Genomic DNA, 16,316 nt, shown 5'->3' on the forward strand with positions numbered 1-16,316 from the left:
AATAATTATTTCACCTATCTATAAAATATTAACTTAAGAATTTAATAGGGTGCACCAGCAGGATTAATTATCATGCTTTACTGGCAGTATTTTATCAACGTTCTAGAAATTCTAAAGTCTACATTTCAACCATGCTTCTTTAAGAATAAGTATCTTTAGGGCTGACCCCGTGGCACACTCGGGAGAGTGCGGCGCTGGGAGCGTAGCGACGCTCCCGCCGCGGGTTCGGATCCTATATAGGAATGGCTGGTGCACTCACTGGCTGAGTGCCGGTCATGAAAAAGACAAAAAAACCCCAAAAAGAATAAGTATCTTTATACTTTTCCCAGAACTGTCCCTTGCCTGCCACCCCTATCCCCACAACACAGGCCCAAAGTCCAAATGGGACAGAAACAGTTTTACATACTTTTCTTCTCTTCATTTTTGTTTTCTGCCAGTACTGTATATCGTCCTTCCTTCATAGCCTTCTGGATGAATTTGTAGTAAGGGTTGAGGTAGTGATCGAAGCGTAGAAAGTCGAACTGAGAGTTTCGTGCCTGCTTGGCTTTCAGCATTATTTCAAACTGTGCTCCCTGCTTGCACACGAAATTGGCTGTACGCTCAATGATGGCATGCATTTTGGCTGTTGGTGGCTGTGAGAAAACACACACATTCATGTTATCAATTTGTCCCCTTTTCCGTTGGCTGCATGATTTAATTAAAGCATAGAAATCACCTGGTTTTACTGTCCGCTTTAAGAGGTAAGAGACATTTCAGCTGGAAGAGCCCAGTCTGTGCAGACCCTGGTACTGAACCTGGTTATAGGATACCTGTCTACCTATGAATCTTGTCAGTATTTTGTGGGAGAGAAAACTCACTCACTGAGGCAGGCCATTCCACCTCTGTACAGAACTGATGAGAGACAATGTTTTTACACCAAATCAACACCTTTCTATTTAACAGGGGTCCTTAACCTGGGTTCTGTGATGGACTTCAGGTGGTTTGTGAATTCCCTGAAGTTGTATGCAAATACTGCATACACACATGCATTTTTCTAGGGAGAGGGGCATACGTTTCAACATTTCTCAAGGATCTAAGAATGAGTCTTTTTTTTTTGTTAGCTAAGACTAGTACTTACAGCTCGAGGGCTCCCTCCTACCAAACAGCCCTTTGGATCATCTAAAGAGCCACAAACTCACACCAGGTCTTCCTACCACCTTCCTCATTCCTGTTCCCTGTAGGATGCAGCCCATGGCTCCAGCTCACTGCCATCATTCCCACTTAAAGCACAGTGTTCAAAAACTAAGACAGCCTCGGCATGGCATGGCCTGGCCAGAGCAGGGCGGGGTGCTCCAGGTGACAAGTCCTGCTGCCTTACTTTGAGTTTACTACTTTTAGCCAATCCCTGCCTCTTCATGTGCTGCTAAGGAGTTGCTTTCACCACATTGCATGCCTTGCATTTCCTGCCCACAAATTTATCTTTGACTGAAAGCTGGAAGACACACATCTAAAATACCTTTAATATCAACGAAGAGATCAACACTAGGAAATTATGTGCAAAGAAAATTGGAAATTATTCTCATTACAAATGGGCAGTTAAAAATTCAAGAGGCTTATTGTAATTTCAGGGCCTCAGCCTTCATAAAAGATAAATGGCTTATTTCTCAAATTTAATTTCTGAACTAATAACATCCTTCACACTTAAAAAGGATAAATGTCTACAATTAAAGTTATTTACTGATTCCCCAAATAAATTAGATTGCATGTTAAAGGCCCACTGTGCACTGAAATAAGGATCCTGATGCAGATTTTCATTGGGTTTGGCTAAATAGGAAGATTCATTTAAAAAACAGTATATGCCATAAAACATCAATGATTAATAACCCTTAAAGAGAAATAAAATTTCCCCAGTACAGGCTCTTTCTACTGACCAAACAAACTTGTTGGTCTATAACTTCTTAAAAGTAGGCCTATTTATAGCATATTATTACTATTACAGCAGTTAAAAAGCAATATGTAGGTGATTTTAAAAAGCAACAATGATCACACAAAAACAAAGCATCTTACGAGCATATTTCAGGACCTACTATCAGAATAAGTGGATATGTGATAAAAATATCTGCTTTGAAAAAAACCATTCTTTGCTCTCCTTATGCAGATTTTAGACAAACCCTTTTCTATTTAAGAATATCATGATCATTCCTACTGTAAAATGAGATTTTAAAGACATAGTCAACATATAAATATGCATGTGTTACAAAGACCACCTGACAAAACAGGAAATGTTTTTCTAGTTTAAATCCAGTGGGGAAGCTCTTTGTTTATGACAGCTGACTGAGCCCAAGAAGGGAAGCTAACGCCTCCCCTCTCCTTAGAAATTCTATTAACAAGGCTTTGAACTCCAGAGCAGGAACTAGAAAATGGGGGAACGATATCTGCAGGTCAGAAAACACACACCAATGTTTAAGGTTCTCTAGGAGCTGTGAAAAACGTGGGTGCTCAGACTGAGCAGGGGGAATGAGATGGAAGGTGGGGAAATAAGTGAGGAACTCAAGGAGGAGCTGGGCCAGCCCTCTCCAGCTCTGAGACTAGGGGAGAGAAAAAATTAAGTACCTGCTTTACCCCAGCCCCGAAATAATATCAGATTGAGTCACGATTCAAATGTAAAAACAAAACTATAGAAGTATTAGCAGGAAATGTAAGGAAATACTTTCCCAACTCTTGAGGGTGGGAAAGGTCTTTCAAAATAAGCTTTGAAACCCCGAAGCCATAAAGGAATAGTGACATATATGATTCCACAAATACACTTAAATTCTGCATGGAAAGAGTCATATAAACAGTTATAAAACAAAATGCCAGGTGAAAATATCCGGAAGACCTAGTGGACCAAAGCTTAATGTTCATTAGACATCTAGAGTCCTTACAAATCCCCCCCAAAAAGGCAAATCACCCATAGGAATGCAGAAGTAAATCAGTCTTTTTCCTCCCCACCCCATTCCATGGTACTACAGTACCTAAATTATGATGAAAATAATGCTCTAATCTGTGTAACATTCAACAGCACTTAACTTCAGCAGTTTTAGGGTTCTGGAGTCGGCTACTTGGCTTGAAACTACAGCCTGGCCCTTACTTGTCTAACTCCAGGCAGCTACTCCTGACTCCTCTAAACCTCAACATTTCTCAGCTGGGAAACAGGTAACACTGTATCTAATTTTAGAGTTATCCTGAGTACTAAGAGAGTACATGAATAAAGAGGTACTTTGCACAGCACCTGGTACACAGTACGTGCTCACTTACTTCATTATTCAATAAATGCTTACTTCATTATTCCTCTAACAATGAAGATGTTGCACATAACAGCAATCATACATCAAATCCTTTCTCCCCCTCTTGTCCATAAAATGTGTTGGAAGGAGCACATTTCCCTTAGAAAAACACCCTAACAGAGGCCTGCTGAGCAGCCGTTATTTCTGGTCTTCATGAGAGACCAGAGTGGTTGAGGGGCTCTTGTTCCAGGAAACTGAGCAAAACACAAGGTGGCAGAGAAGAGGCAGTTCCACAAAGTCCCGAGCACCAGGCAGACATTATCTGTGGCTCAGAACTGCAGTGTCTCAGGAGAGTGAGGTGACAAGACGGGTAGAGAGGAGCTGGGGGACAGCCTCCATCTTCCCACCCACAACTGCTCACTCAGTGCCTGCTGAACTCCAACACAATGAGACAAAACCAGGGATGGAGTGCACTCAGCAGCCCAGCAGGAGGGCATTAGCTCAGCTGGGTTTTTAGCCCAGCAGGAGGGAACTCAAGGTATGACAAAGACGGGTGGTCAGCTCCCCGGGAAAGGGACAGACAACTGACCGTATCAGGAAAAATGATGCTGGGTTACATATTTGGGAAAAAAATTGGTGCTTACTTTCCACGGAATGGAAAAATATACACAGAAAGTAATTACAAAAAGCTAAAAATAGCATTGTAAGATCACCTTACAAGCTTGAGTCTAGAGGCTCGGCTGGACATGGGGGATTTATTATGGAGGGGAGCAGGTGGTGAGCACGAGGTGAGCACATGCCTCCCAGAGTGTCATGATTTCTAACTGTCCTCACTCTTCATTCAAAAACCTGAGGGGTTCTGTAATCATTAGATTCTAACCCAACAGCTTAGTTTAAAAACTGAGAATCCCCTAAGTACCTGCTTTCTTTACCAACAGCCTCAACCTTCCCTGGTCAGTGAGTCAAACCAATCCCTGCCCACTAAGGCAGTGATAGCCCACTTTAACACAACTCAGCAATTCCAATGTTTAGTCACCAAAATAGAACTTATAATGCGAACACTTTTGTCTTCTACATCTTCTCCACTAACATGGACATTGTACTGTAAATTTATACAATGAATTACTGCCAAAAACTCACATTAATTGTGAAGGATGAAATACTGACACTGCCATAAAGGAAACAAAAGATGCAAACCAGAGACTCAATCAAACACTCAGATGCTGTTTCTGTATAATCAAAACAACTCTCTGTTCCAGAAACCTTTTCATCTCAACAGTGGAAGAAACTCCTAACAGCAAGAGAGCCCATCACCACACATTAAGGCTTATCTTGCCCTCCAATGGGTGGTAAATATTTTTGGTTCCAGCAGACTATTAAACAGCTTAGTGATGCTTACTTTGGCTGAGAAAACACAGCCATTAGATATTTAAATAAGAATTAAACAAGGCAACCATATTCTGCTGTGCCTCTATATTTACATTTGCAAAAAAAAAAATTAAAAAATCTTTCATACCAAAAAAACAAAATAAAATTCCATGTAGTCAACTTTAAATAAAAGTTTTTAGCATTAAATACAGATAATAGAGCAACTGTGATTTTTAAGGCTTAATTTCAATGGGTCTCTTATGTAGAACAAATAGCCTATTTCAGAAAAAGGTAGAACACAATACATACCAATACACAGAAAATATATTAACACAAGTCTTAAGATATCAAATCTTCAGATAATATTTTCAGGTTTAATCACAGCAAAATAATCAATGGGGAAATGGGGAAGCAAACATAATGAGTAATTACACTAGGCAAAATCCAAAGAAATTTTTTCCCATATTTGTAAAACAGAAAGAGGAGAGGATATGTAAATAAATAATGGGTGGAGGCAGGAATTTAAAAGGCTATTTTGATATCTCCTTTCACATAATGAAGGACAAGGGAAAAAAAAAAAAAAGAAGGGCAAGAACCACTGAATTCTCACTGAACTAAATTAGGGTGGGAGCAAGTGACAGGAGGGAATGTATGCATGCTCTTTTGGGAAGCTGTTTTTCAGCATCTACTATATATCTGATGCTTCAGTACGCAGGTTACAAACCAGAATCTAGAATACCTGTGTTTATAGCACTTGCAACCCAGTTAGGAAAACATCAAAGAAAAACACTTTACACTGAGCATGAATACTTAAAAATCCCTCCCAAGTATACACATACAATATTTTAAACATCCCTAATAATTAAAATCCCATATAGCACGGTGACTCAAGATGGCACAATAGCTAAGACCATGGTTTTGAGCTCCTGCCTGCCATTTATTAGCCAAATTCTTGGCTTTCTGAATTTTCAGCTTCTTCATCTGTAAAAGGAGGATAGTAACAGAAATTATATTACAGGGTCGTTGGCATGAAATGATATAATACATAAAAAGCAGCATAGCCCAGTGCCTGGAATGTAGCAATCCCTTAATGAATGTTCATAAAAGAAAAACCTTGGTTTTGGCTTTAACACCCATTACAACTCAACCATAATTTAACATAATGAAGTTGAAACAGCGGGATGAGATCAATGCTGAATTAAAGATAGTAACTAGCTGCAGGGCACCCAGACAAACAGGAATTCCACCTCGGTTTTCCTCATCAGTGCAAGGGCAGCCTGAGGATGTCACAGGGACCTAATCACAACAGAGAAGAAAATTGTACTGAAGTAAGAATGGCAAGAAAATTCAAGTTAAAGAGGTGTGTGTAGACATATGCGCACAGTCATGCATCACTTAATGATGCGAAACAGTCTGAGAAATGTGCTGTTAGGAGAGTGCGTTGTCATGCGGAAGTGTGTTATAAAAGGAAACAGCAATGAATTTTCCTGTGATCCACAATGGCCACTAGTTGCCCATACAAGGGCCCTCTAAGTGTTACTGTGTCTCTCTGTATCTCACTTTCCTCACCTGTTAAATCAGGATTAGAATACTACCAGCCCTACAAAGTTACAAAAATTAAGTTACAGGTGGGGAATGTGCCTGGCACTCAGCAAGCATTCAGTGAGTGTTAGCTAACTTGTTAACTAGTATTTTGCTATGGGAATGGGTCGGAATCATTTAAAAGTGCAAGGCTTCTGAAGTAGATAACAACCGTTTCACTTGGGGTCAGACCTAATGTGTCAAATGCTTGGCTTTCTATCTTGAAAGTCTGAGCTACCTTTGGGAGGGTCACCCCATGGGTAAGCTAGGCTGCTCTCCTAAACAAGTTTTGTAGTAGGTCTGTTTACAGCAGCACCACCACAAACACATGTGTAATAGTACGACGTCAAGAAGGCTATAATGTCACTATGTGGTGGGAATTTTTCAGCTCGACTATCATCTCACGGGACCATTGTCATCAATGTGGTCTGTTGACCAAAACGTTTAGTAGTGCATGACTATATATGTACATATACACAGTGACCACAAAAATCACACTAGAAAAACCCAGAACAAAGCGATGTTGCCTTCAGCAAGACTGTTCTTATGTCTATATGTGGATAATAGTTCACTTGCCACTAATTCTGACTTAGTTTATCCACACAGGTAAAATCTGGGCACTCAGCTATATAATCTCTCAAACAGATCCAACTCCTCGGGTCCCTGATGCTACAGTCTAGTTATTTTGCAACTAATTCTTTCATTTTTCTTTCTGAGGAAAGTATGTAGAGTGTTATCTTTTTCTCCATTAACTTACAAATAATTTTAAAGCATTATACACCTAAACAGCAGCTATGATTATCATTGGTGCTCACACAGCAGTACTTAATAACAAGCAGTAATGATAAAGAAGGATTCTCATGCCTGAGGAGCACACATACCAGCTCCACGTCAGACGGGACATTCAGCCCTGACGGTGCAATGAAAGGTTCTTCGTTTTCCTCTAAGTTCTCAGCCTCAGTTTTTTCTGTATAAAAAGAAAGTAAAAAGCTTCAGACCCATGACCAGGAAAGAAAGCACCCACCAACTATAAGCAACAATCTAAGGAACAGCAGTGACTGGCATTTTCCGGTTCTTTACTTCTCTATCATTACTTCTAGAAACATTTTCCAGTTTTCTCTTCTATTCTACCACGTCTAAGTAAACTCACTTTGCAAAATTCCAAAGAGGTGGGTGGTGTGGCAGAAGCAGCATGTTTACAGGGGTCAGATTGCAGCCTGAATTCAAGTCCTGCTACTTGTTAGCTCTGGGATTCTGGGCAAATGTACTGGAACAAATGAGGAAATTGTTCTCAGCCTCAGTTTCCTCATGTGCTCCAATATAGTAAAAGGATCTACTCCCAGGGCCACGTGAGGTGCAAGTGACATAACTAACCTATGTGAACATCTCTACCACAATGTTTGACAATTAGCAGGTTTTCAATAAATGTTCCTTTCTCTTTCCTTCCCAGCCTCTTTTTTATGTATGTATTTCACTGATATTGCCAAGATCTCTCTCCAACTATTTCCATGGATTCCCTATAGCATCAGGTCTAACACATGGTAATCAATTCTTCAATAATTGATTTTCATTATCAAATTGTTAAATACCTGTGCATAACTGCCAACATTACCCAAGCAAACTACTCCCTCTCACAAATCATCAGATACATTTTTTCTATTTCTGTTTATTCATTAATGATTCATGTAACAAAAGTATCACACATTTTAACTTTCTGAATTCCAAGGTACCTGAATATAGTGAAATGTACAAAAATACAGAAAACTTTAAAAAGCTAATTTTTGAGGATTACAACATCTACCTAGGGTTTTTTTCAAAAAGATGATATTAAAGAAACAAACATTAAATCTTCATTAAAATAAATGTTTCTATCATGTACAGTGAGCCGCTTGAAGAGATCAACAATTTGCAAAGGTATCCTATTAAACCAAATTCTTCTGTGAAACCAAAGAGGAGTTTTAAGCAGCTTTCATTATATACAAAAACTCAGGCATTCTAGTCTCATGAGATACAACTGATTATAAATTCCTATGAAGTAAGAGTTATTCAACACTGTCCCACCTGTCTGTTTACACATCCCTTGTTCTCGCTTGAGAACCAGAGGTGAATGGGAGAGCAGAGGTCTACTCCTTCCTCGAAAGTCCCTATAATTAGCAAACCCTACTGTTCAGCTCCACTAACCAAATGACATGGTGGAACTGGAAGTTATCAGAAACTCTGGTTTGCAGAGATTTTCTACTGGCAAAATGCCAAGCAATAACTTAGCTTTCTCGAACTCTCTTTGGGAATGGGGCCTGGAATATGTGTTTAAAGTACAACTGTTACTATGAGGGGTCTTCAAAAACTTCACGGAAGGACTCGTATTATCTTTTAATTCTATTTTTCCATAACCTTTTTGAAGTATCCTTGCATATTTTCCTAAAATGAAAAAAAAAGATTAAAACTCTGTTCAAATAGCCTTTCCTTAAAGTTGCTCACACACAAAAAAGACATTCTGAGAGACCGTTTGGAATAGACAGGTTAAATAGATTTATTCTATTCTTACACACGCCTTTATTTATAGAAAAATGGCTTCAGTAACACAAAATAAAAACCAATCACTGCTATACAGACTCAGATTCAAATAACAATCTTTTCTTGTTTAAATAATAGATATGTAATGATGAAGAAAATTATGAAAATGTAAAGGACAGGGACTCGGCTGAAAACAGCACGCTGTGAAAAGGAAGAGAAGAAAAGTTAGGTTACACAGAAACAGAAGTACCATCAAAATGCTTTTGGCCAATATCACAGAATTTTGAAATACTAAAAAATGCTAGGAAAATATAATAATTTTGAAAATCAGGAAAATTAAGACATGTTAATGGCTCAAGAGAATAACAAAAAATATTTTATTTTAAGTTTTAAAAGAATAGGACACTAAAGTAAAATTTGTTAGTGGTATTGGTACCAAACTGAATTCTATTAAGAGTGTGTGTGTACACGCAAATGTGTATGGTGTTTATATTAATGCAAGTTAAACATAAAATATCAAGCTGTAAGTTTCACATGGGCCCAACTTCCATTAAAAAATTAATCAGCTCATAAGGCAAAGTTCTGAGAATATAATTACAGAAAGAAAAGAAATAACACAATAAGATGCCAAAAAGAACTCTGTTAAAGGGAAAGCATGTTAAGACTCAGAAGATAACTAAGTCACATTGAAGTTCTCAAAACTCAATAATTATAATAAAGTTTAACATCATTTAGTCCAATAATTGCACCAAAACAGTGGTCTAACATTTAGAAGAGGGGTTGACAAACTCTTTGGCAAAATGCCAGATAATAAATATTTTCAGCTTTGTGAGCCATACGGTCTCTGTCTCAGCCACTCAATTCTGCTGTTGAAATAAAAAAGCCACAACAGATGATATGTAAGCAAATGAATGTGGATGTGTTCTAATAAAACTTTATTTACAAAAACATACCCACAGGTCTTGCAGTCACGTTTACTGATCCCTAATCTAGAATGTTAGGAAATTAATATTGTGGATTTTTCTAAAGATTGTCACTATGATCTTCAAAAAGACATTGGCTTTTAGAAATTTCAGTTCTTCATTTATGAAACGGTGATAGTATGTATTCCTTCATTCTGATGAAAAACGCTATGGATTTAAAGAAGAAATAATGTATGCAGTCCAGAGACAAGACAACAAAATCTGAACAATCCAAAACACTAATAGGGATAAGTTATTCTGGATAAATGAACAGATGTTTACTTGTTAGACCTGCAAGAACATTTCCATTGCATCATAACTTCTGGGGGATGTTTAGGTTCAAAAGTCAGTGCAAAAAGTGTTAAATACCTTAACTAGCCTTTAACTTAATATAGTTAAGATTACATTTGAAGAGTCTCTTTAACAGCTCATAAAATAGAACTGTGCAACAGTGAATTTTCTGCCCACCAAGTAATAAGTAGGGTTAAAGGAAGGGCAAAAAGGAAAGCCTGCATGTATGTGTTTGCCCTTAAATCTTACAGTTCCATTAGGAGCATATCTTGTGATGAAGGGGGTTGGGGAAAATCCTAGGGCAGCTGCAGGATGAAAGGGCAGATATCATTTTAAGATTAAACTGCTATACTTCATACTTGTTTAGAGATTTGTTACTTAAGGAAAAATCAATTAAGTCCCAAATAACAGATTAAGTTAGCTCTAAAATTAAATCTCCAGGGGATGTGATTCCACTTTATTATTCTAAATATTTGAATGGGTTTCTAAAGTTAAAGCTCTTCTTCTCTTTAAACATAATATCCTGAATATAAGTGATCCATCTTTAATGTATTGGGCTCATATTTTTATTATTGATAATTAATGATCATTACACAGTGCTGTGATAATAATGCTCTTATTTCTGTATTACATGAGCCCTGTATTTTTTAGTAGCACTATTTTTTTGGATTCAAAATTCCCAGAGCTAACTCAGAAAAGCATAAATTTAAAATCTTTTGTTTTATATAAATATTATTTTAAAAAATTGTGATAAGTATATATCCCACATCCTACCTACCAAACTATCAAGAACCTTTGGGTTGTTTTCTGCTTAGTAATAACTAATTCTATAGGTGTCCTTCCACTGGACATCTGTCATTATTCCAGCTGTGGAGGGGACATACAGGGGCAGGTAAGTATGAGGGTAAGGAGACATTAATTTATCCTAGTAAATGCTTATCCTTTTAATGCCCCAAAAATGAATCACTGAGGACATTAACAAATATTTTATTAATCTAGAAACAAAGAATCCAGAGTGAGCAATTTTCTGCTACTTGAATCAAAGAGAAATAAAAGGCAACTCGATCCAATGCCGCTAATGAAAGTCTGAATTCATTTTCCATCTCCATTAACAATTCATTTTCTAATTTTTAGCTTTGTTTTACCAAAAGAAGGAATACCACTAATGTCTTTTATATGCATTACAGTGCCCATAAATGTATTTTGAAGACTTTTCCGTGATATATGCAGTCATGGATAGCTTGACAACAGGGATACGTTCTGAGAAATGTGTCTTTAGGGGATTTTGTTATTGTGCGAACATCATAGAGTACACTCACAAAAACCTAGACGGTATAGCTTACTACACACATAGGCCATATAGTATAGACATTATAATCTTATGGGACCACCATCATACATGCAGTCGGTTGTTAGCCAAATGTCATTATGTGGTGCATGACTGTGGTATACTGCCATACGGTGATAACACTCTTCAGGCAGTTTTTCACTCTCACCTCTCTGTTTAGAAGGCTCCTCCTCCTCTGTAGGCTCTGATGGGTCATAATAGTCACTACCGTAAGTGAAACCCACGGCATTGTAGCTCCCGTCTTCTGCTAGTGCTTCACTCAGTCGCTTGTATTCTTCCTCTTGAATAAAAATGAGAATTTTATTAACAAAAATGGAAATTTACTAAGAAAAATTTTATATATGTCTAAAGTTGTAGCTATCAGTAAACCATATAACACACTTTTCAACCTCTTTTTGAGGCGAAATGTTTTTAAAAATTCACACATTATGTCTATCAATATGTACTTTTGCCAGTACACGTTTACCCACAGACAGCAGAATACTCGTCTTTTGTGGAAAATTTCTCCCTGCTGAGAAAACTCTGGGATTAAGAACTGTATTAAAGATTGTTATAGCAAAGACAAGAACATCAATTTTAATTTATACGATACTGTTAAAGAAGAACAGTTAAAGAGTTTGGTTTTTGTTTTTTTCAAATCCCAGTCTGCCCTCAAAAGCTGGGAAAATTCTTTGTGGCTCTATATATAAACTATCCTGAGGTCCTCTCAGAACGCAAAGACTCCTGTTTTTCCAATCCACTGGGTACTGTCAAGATAATATCAGAAAGAGTGAGTATAAAAAAATGAATGGGAGTAAATTTTTAATACTTAAAATTTTTTAAAAGTTTGTTGCTTAAGTAAGTTTTTCTTGAGCAGTACCTTGCCTTGCCTCCTCCTCAAGCAAGTCCGTATGCAAGGCTAAATACCTCTCTTCATCACACAGGGCATCTATTCGTGCCTCCTCTTCGGACAGCTGATAATCTCTGTTCCATGTGGAATACTCAGCATCATACTCAGAAAGGTCATGCAGGTGACCACGTCCATCATATCTGTAATATGAACAAGTTGGTCAATGGAAAGAAATTAACGTTTAGGTTGGTGTGTGTGTGTGTGTGTGTGTGTGATATTTTATATACATGTATACTTACCAATTAAAATAAAGAAATAAATATATTAAAACAAATATAAAAACTCTTCTCAAATTTATATTTAATTTGGCTAGTCATCTCTCACCTACTTTTAAACTCAAGTTATCTTATCAAAGTCTGAATTCCTTTCTACAGTATGATAAAACTTATAATTACAGGCAAGCAATCGTTCAACAGCATAATGGTATCCACTTCACTGGCAGTTCTTACCGTTTATAGTTTGGTCAACTATTCAATGCCACTTGCAAAAAAAATTTTTTTTTCTGAAAAGTTAAATATCATAGCTTACATTCACACAAACCGAATACATAAATACCTATCCGTAAGAACCAAACGGTCGAAATTTCCTCGCTTCTTTCTGCTAGTCCCGAACTCTCAGGAGAGATCTTCACCAAAGAAACTTGCGTCCATTGGAGGTAAAATCTTGGCTAGGCTCGCCCCCTAGCCACTTGGCTGAGGAAATAAGTGCTGGGTTATGTGATAGAGAGACACACATACATAGGAACAGTGACATATACATGCAGTTTAAGGAGGTTCACTGGAAACAGAGCACAACTATTAGAAGATGCAGTATCAATATTTCCTTCTAAACTTTATACTCCCAGGAAATAACATACACATGTTTCTCTTGCATGGACCAATAGGTACTTCAGCCAAATTAAGAACAAGAGCACTTTCTGCTATGCTTTTAACTAACATACAAGATTCAATAAAGATGCTGTCAACATGTGACTGTCAGATAATAAATGAGTGAGTGAATTTTACTTAAAACACTCAGATTTAGGATTGTAAAAACAAATGCAGAGAGACAAACAAAAGTCTGCCTAATTTCTTAATGCTGACTTTTGTAATAGGAACTAAAAATATTAATGTAAAAAAAAAAAAAAGACCAAACCAGACTTTTACAGCAAAAAAGGCCAAAAATTACAGGGTAGCTAAGTTATTGCATTTTATTAAATTTCAAAATTAATTTTACTTTGATGTAAACCTCCTTAACTTACAAATATAGATTATTATTTTAAAATATTACACATGTACATGTGTAGTGTTTGCTCCCCACCAGTTTTGGAAGACCTAACTCAAATTAGGTACAGAATGATATGGAAAACTGCATAAAGAGACTTCATCGTTTACCAAACTTTAATAATAAATATCACAAGTAATACTTTAGAAAAGCAAGCCTGATAACTCAGGCAACATCATTCAATATAAACCATGGTTTAAAGGCACAGCACATTTGAGCAGCATGTGGAGTCATCAGATCCAGACCTGATCTGATCTGGCAACCCTCCCTTCACAAGTCTTTGTTTTCTAGAGCTAACTCCAAACGGAAATGTCAGGGATGGAAAAAGGCCTATTTGGTCATTACTGTGTCCATTCTGGCCAGCACATAGGTCATCCCTACGGTCATGTTCCAGGGCTTTGCAGAATCCAGTTTTGTCTCACACGATGGACTTCCTTCACTTGGAGAGACTATTCCACAGTTTAATGGAAGGTCACAGTTAGCTTTTCAGTCCAGGACCCAGAAGTAGTGTTGCCAAACCGGCAAAAAAAAAAAAAAAAAAAAAAAAAAACCAACAAAAAATCCCACAACAAAAACCCACAAAAGCAAACTCCAAAACTCAAGGAGGAGGGGAAGAAAAGGGGGACTGAAAAAATGGGAGACAGGGGAGCAAACAACCTACATCATGTATGTAATGTCATCCTTTTCAGATCAAACACTTTTAGAAATCCCCAGTGCTGGGCCCCCTCTGCCGCAAATCGCTAGACACCCTCCAGCGGGATTACCTAAAGCAAGTTTGATTTGAAAAGAAACAACAAATCTGTATCCCAGCTCCACCCTTCAGTTTTAAGAGACAGTGAAACCAGCCCTAAGAACACTACCTCTAAGAGCAAGGCCAGGGTCCGCACGAAGTCAACGGGCATCCAACTGATGGGCAACTTCACCCACCACCCCAATCTGTCAAATTCGTCCGATTATCACGGGGGAGGGGGCCGCTGGGGGAGTCAAATGTCATGCCGGCAAAGTACGAGCACTCCGCTGAGGGCGCTGGGGGCGTTAAGAGGTCCAGGCTAACTCCCGGGGTCCAACCGAGGCTTCTAAGCACGGCCTCTGCGCGGCGTTTGGGAAGAATGAAAACGCGCCTCCCGGCCGCCCGCCCAGCACACCACTCAGGGCAGCGCCGGCAGGCCCCAGGCGCTGGCGGGGAGGAGGCCCCGGGCGCGGCAACTCCCACTGCGCCGAGTCGCCAACCACAGCCGGCGACAGGGGCGAGGGGTCGTGAGGGCTGCGGCAACGGAGACGGTCCCTCCGGCGGTGGACGCTGCTCGACTCCAGCCAGTGCCTTAGGGCAGGTTTCACCGTCCCCTCCCCCCAGAACGCCAGGAGGAGGTGGGGCCAGGGGAGGGGTCCCCGGATCCTCGCGGGCTCAGAACTCCCCTTTTCAGTCCTGGCCATCAAGTCAACATAGACGAAATCAGGCGGGAGAGGGGAGGGTCGGCGGGTGGGGGGAGGAACCGACCTGTCGATGAGGATCTTGGGGTCCCCCATCCAGGGGATGAGGTGTTGTCCCTGCTCCTGGGCCAGAGCCCGCTCGTCGTCCCGGAACAGCTTGCAGGCATAGCCGAACACCAGCAGCTCCACTCGGCTCCCCCCGCCGCCGGTGCTGCCGGGCCCGGCCTCCTCCTTCGCGCCACCTTTCCTTTCGGGCTTAGCGCGGCCTCCGCCCGCGCCGTACATGACAGCGTCCCCGGCGCGAAGGCCGGTCCTCTTCTGGGCTGCACGGCGTCCGGGTGCCTCCGCCTGGCCTACCCCCTCAGTCTCAGGCGCCGCATTCCGGCCGCAGGCCCGACTCCGCCGCCATAGCGGGCCGCAAAATGGTGGACGCGCCACTTCCGGCGCGGGCCGCACTTCCGGCGCGAGCCTCAGATTCGTCACGGCGCCCGCAGATTCGCCACGGTTCGGTGCAGGTCGGGCCACTGGGCAATTCGCTGGTCTTAGTTTTCGCTTTCAGATGCGCCGCGTTGGTCGGATCTGCTGTGTGCTGGCCAGAGTGCATTTTAAATTTATTTCTTGGGCGGCCGCCGAGGACGTGGAGAAAGCACGGCGCGGGGTGGGCGACGCTGCGGTCCGAATGGACCCCGGCCCGAGCCCTCCCGGGCTGCGGTCAAACGCTCGGAGGAGTTGGGGTTTTAGGGCGGGGCAGGGAGACCCCAGTCTCGGAGACAAATGGCCTGGAGGCGGTGTGATTTCTGGTCGGACTTTTCCCACCTAGTTCCATTAGGATCTTTAGGGTCCTTTTAGCTTAGTAACTTCAGGTCAGACGGTTACAGGGGCTGGAGTGCAAGAGTTCAGACTTAGGGACCAGATTCCCCGATTTCTCCTGGTGACTGAAAAACTGTATCAGTGTAAGATAGACATTTTCCTTTCTGGGTCTCCGATCCCTTCTCCCATTAAAATAATGATGTCTTTCTACAAGTAATGTATGTGAGTATTTTCTGTATTAGTCCGTTTTGTGTTGCTTGTAACAAAATACACGGAACTGGGTAATTATCAAGAAAAATGAAATTTACTGCTTAGTTTCTAAAGCTGGGAAGTCCAAAGTCCATCTGGTGGTGGTGACAGTGACCCAGGGATCTCACATTGCAAGATGGAGGAAGCAGAGAAAGCAAGACTCCTCTTCTTTTAAAGCCCTGAGAAAGACACCCCTGACCACCATTATAAATTAATTCACTACTGCACAGTCACAGTGGGGCCTAAGTTTCTAATACACAAAACGGGGGATACAATTCAAGCTTCAATGAGTTTTGGGGGGACATGATTCAATCCACTACATGAATGTTGACAGGTTTTTGAAAATTAAGCAACAAGCAGTTCCC

At 40.3% G+C, this 16,316-nt stretch overlaps 1 protein-coding gene across 7 annotated transcripts in view; it reads right to left on the reverse strand.

Moving 5' to 3' along the window:
- SFSWAP (splicing factor SWAP) overlaps nucleotides 1–15,299 on the reverse strand; it is an 81,240-nt gene extending 65,941 nt beyond the window's left edge. For 4 of the 7 annotated variants that reach the window (XM_063086818.1, XM_063086817.1, XM_063086816.1 and 1 more), the window contains exons 1-5: nucleotides 14,960–15,299; nucleotides 12,169–12,338; nucleotides 11,458–11,589; nucleotides 7,076–7,161; nucleotides 407–632 (exon numbers count right to left, since the gene is read on the reverse strand). In XM_063086818.1, coding sequence (XP_062942888.1) covers nucleotides 407–632; nucleotides 7,076–7,161; nucleotides 11,458–11,589; nucleotides 12,169–12,338; nucleotides 14,960–15,177 — 832 coding nt within the window. In that variant the 5' untranslated portion in view covers nucleotides 15,178–15,299. Of the gene's footprint in view, nucleotides 1–406; nucleotides 633–7,075; nucleotides 7,162–11,457; nucleotides 11,590–12,168; nucleotides 12,339–12,753; nucleotides 12,891–14,321 lie in introns of all 7 variants that reach the window. The other 3 variants (XM_063086820.1, XM_063086823.1, XM_063086821.1) reach the window with 3 other exon arrangements.
- Between the last annotated feature and the right edge of the window lie 1,017 nt (nucleotides 15,300–16,316).

This window comes from Cynocephalus volans, chromosome 2 (genome assembly GCF_027409185.1).
Source record: "Cynocephalus volans isolate mCynVol1 chromosome 2, mCynVol1.pri, whole genome shotgun sequence".
Classification (NCBI taxonomy): domain Eukaryota; kingdom Metazoa; phylum Chordata; class Mammalia; order Dermoptera; family Cynocephalidae; genus Cynocephalus; species Cynocephalus volans.